Source organism: Ceratosolen solmsi, unplaced genomic scaffold (assembly GCF_000503995.2).
Source record: "Ceratosolen solmsi marchali unplaced genomic scaffold, CerSol_1.0 scaffold25, whole genome shotgun sequence".
In the NCBI taxonomy this organism is placed as follows: domain Eukaryota; kingdom Metazoa; phylum Arthropoda; class Insecta; order Hymenoptera; family Agaonidae; genus Ceratosolen; species Ceratosolen solmsi.
In genome coordinates, this window is record NW_011948444.1 from 300,239 (window position 1) to 302,745 (window position 2,507).

Genomic DNA, 2,507 nt, shown 5'->3' on the forward strand with positions numbered 1-2,507 from the left:
TCCAGGCGGCGACTAATTTTCCCACGACCCTCGATTTGCATGATACCTCTGCATGAAATAATGGCAAAGCGCCGAGCAGTCTAATAAATTGGCGCCCTGCGCCTTCCCGACCTCAAGGTCATTCGGGCCGACGCTGGGCCGCCAGGACGCCGTTGAGACGGACGAGGAGGCGCGCTCACCGCCTCAGCAGCATAAACGACACTCGCTACGCCCGAGTGGTACCGCCCTCTCACTCAACATGCTGCAGCGTGACATCAAGGAGGCATTCAGTCGTCGCTGCAGCAGCCTTCGCCGTCGGCCCGCATCCCAGGTCCCAACGCTACCGCAGGCCCAACAGCTGGCCGACGGCCGCGACGTCAGCATCCTCGTGACGGAGGCTAGCCCGGAAAGCGCGGCGCCAACCGGGGCTCGACCCCCCCTGCTACGCCAGCAATCCGAGGCGACGGTTGTCCATGTGCTCGTGCATCGCGAGAGTGAGGAATACAGAGAGAGTCGCGAGGCTCTCGACGAGGAGGGGGACAGCTGATGTAGCCCCGGGCCTCGACGCGATGCTGCTCATCCTCCCACGTAAGAGACCGATCGTTCCTGCCGAAGTTTTCCGGCCTTCGCTACGTCGATGACAATAGCACAGCCATCGGCTTCTTCTCCGTTTCCTAATTGACGGTCGGCTGCGCGACCCAGCCCCACCACACTCTTCCTACGATCTGTGCATTATCCACGAGCTCGTTATTAATGATATTAGCACGCCAATCGCTTCGTACGCATTAAACTCTTCGCCGACGGGCTATTCAATTATGACTTACCGGAGTATACCGAGACAAATCGCGACGACTTATTGGCTCTACCTCGATTACGGGCTTCGTGAAATACTACTGCCTCTATTAAATAGGGGACAATGAGATAACGGTTATAATTGGTGCTGAGGGCATTATAATACCGTATAACGGTACACACGGCAATATTATTAAATCATCGACTTGTCGCGAGGCCAAGTAATCGAAGTAGTTCGAATAAGTGCACGAAGAAGGTGACTCGGCAGTCAATGAGCCTGCGCTCGCTCAACTTATTTTTATTTCATATTCGTATATATATATATATATATATATATATATATATATATATATATATATATATATATATTCGGTTGTGGTATAGATGCGTTATACACATTACATGTGTATGCATGTGTAATGTATATAATGATTTATGCGTAATGAATATTTCACAGAAGTCCCTCGTGGAGACGAGTACGCATTTATATTGAGACAATACGCTGTGCCCGTCCCACACTGCAAAATTCTCTCGCAAACAGAAACAAATATTCGTTAAATATCAATGTATCTAAAAAAATTTATTTCCATTTCACGTATTAGCGTTCAATCTCTAAATTTCCTGAAAGGACAAAATTTTCATCGGTCGTACAAAGTATATAATTAAATAATCATGGATGAAGTTTAGAGTTTATTATATTTTACGTACTCAACGTTCTTAGTTGTTCGATAAAGAAAAGAAAATGAAAAAACAAAAAACAAAAAAAAAGAAGAAGAAAAGGATAAAAATTATTATACGATATAATCGTACCATTCGACTTATTGATATTAAATGAGTTAACAGCTTCTTAATATCCATGTAAATGTAGTAAATACGAAATTAAATATATAGCGTTGTGCACACGGTTGGAAAAAATATTAGAATTAAGAATATAATATAATAGTCTAAACATTAATATGGGAAATCATTAATTTTTCCACCACCATTAACTTCCAAACTTCTAAGGATGTTGCATAGTTGTTATTTACGTGTATATATAACTATTGATCTTTCTCGAAATTTCTATTCACTCATGCTGCCTGGTTTTACCATCTTAAAATATTACAAGTTGCATCGACGATTATTTCCAACCGTGTATTAAATTATTAAAAATTAATTTATACTTGTAAGATCACCAAACTATTTTAGAATGTTTTTTAAAAAAATATCGCTACGACTTCATCTCTTCTATTTACTCGTAACAGAGTTTTTCTATTGTCTCGAACTTATGTATCGCAAAAATTGTACAAAACTATTAAAATAATATTTATGAAATAACAATCGCTTAGCCAAAATGAATTTAAGAACGAAAGCAACGCTTATAATAATTATAGTTTTTAACTAATTTTTTTTTATGCACAAAACAACAAATGTCTACAGCTTTTAGAAAATAATTGTTAAAAAATCGTATAATTTTTCATGGGCCATCATTAAATGGCTAAATAATTATTATAATACAAGAAAGTCATAATGAAGCTATATTTTATAATTACATTTACGTAGCTCATCGTGATTTTATTTCATATTAAATTTTCAAGCATTTAAAAATACGTAATCCACTTAGGCATACTCAATAACGGTTTATCTCTGAATATTTTCTACCTAGATTCATCATTGAAATTTTATATTTTAATGAAGCAAAACTGAAGTAATAGTTACACATAAAAAAAATAAAAAAAGAACTATAAATATTAATG

The 2,507-nt window shown here is 38.5% G+C and overlaps 1 protein-coding gene across 1 annotated transcript in view; it reads left to right on the forward strand.

The window, feature by feature from the left end:
- The window catches only part of LOC105365993 (sodium channel protein 60E-like), a 131,877-nt gene extending 131,229 nt beyond the window's left edge, over positions 1-648 (forward strand). The window contains exon 22 of the mRNA XM_011504293.1: positions 118-648. Coding sequence (XP_011502595.1) covers positions 118-526 — 409 coding nt within the window. The 3' untranslated portion in view covers positions 527-648. The remainder of the gene's footprint in view (positions 1-117) is intronic.
- Positions 649-2,507: the final 1,859 nt, after the last annotated feature.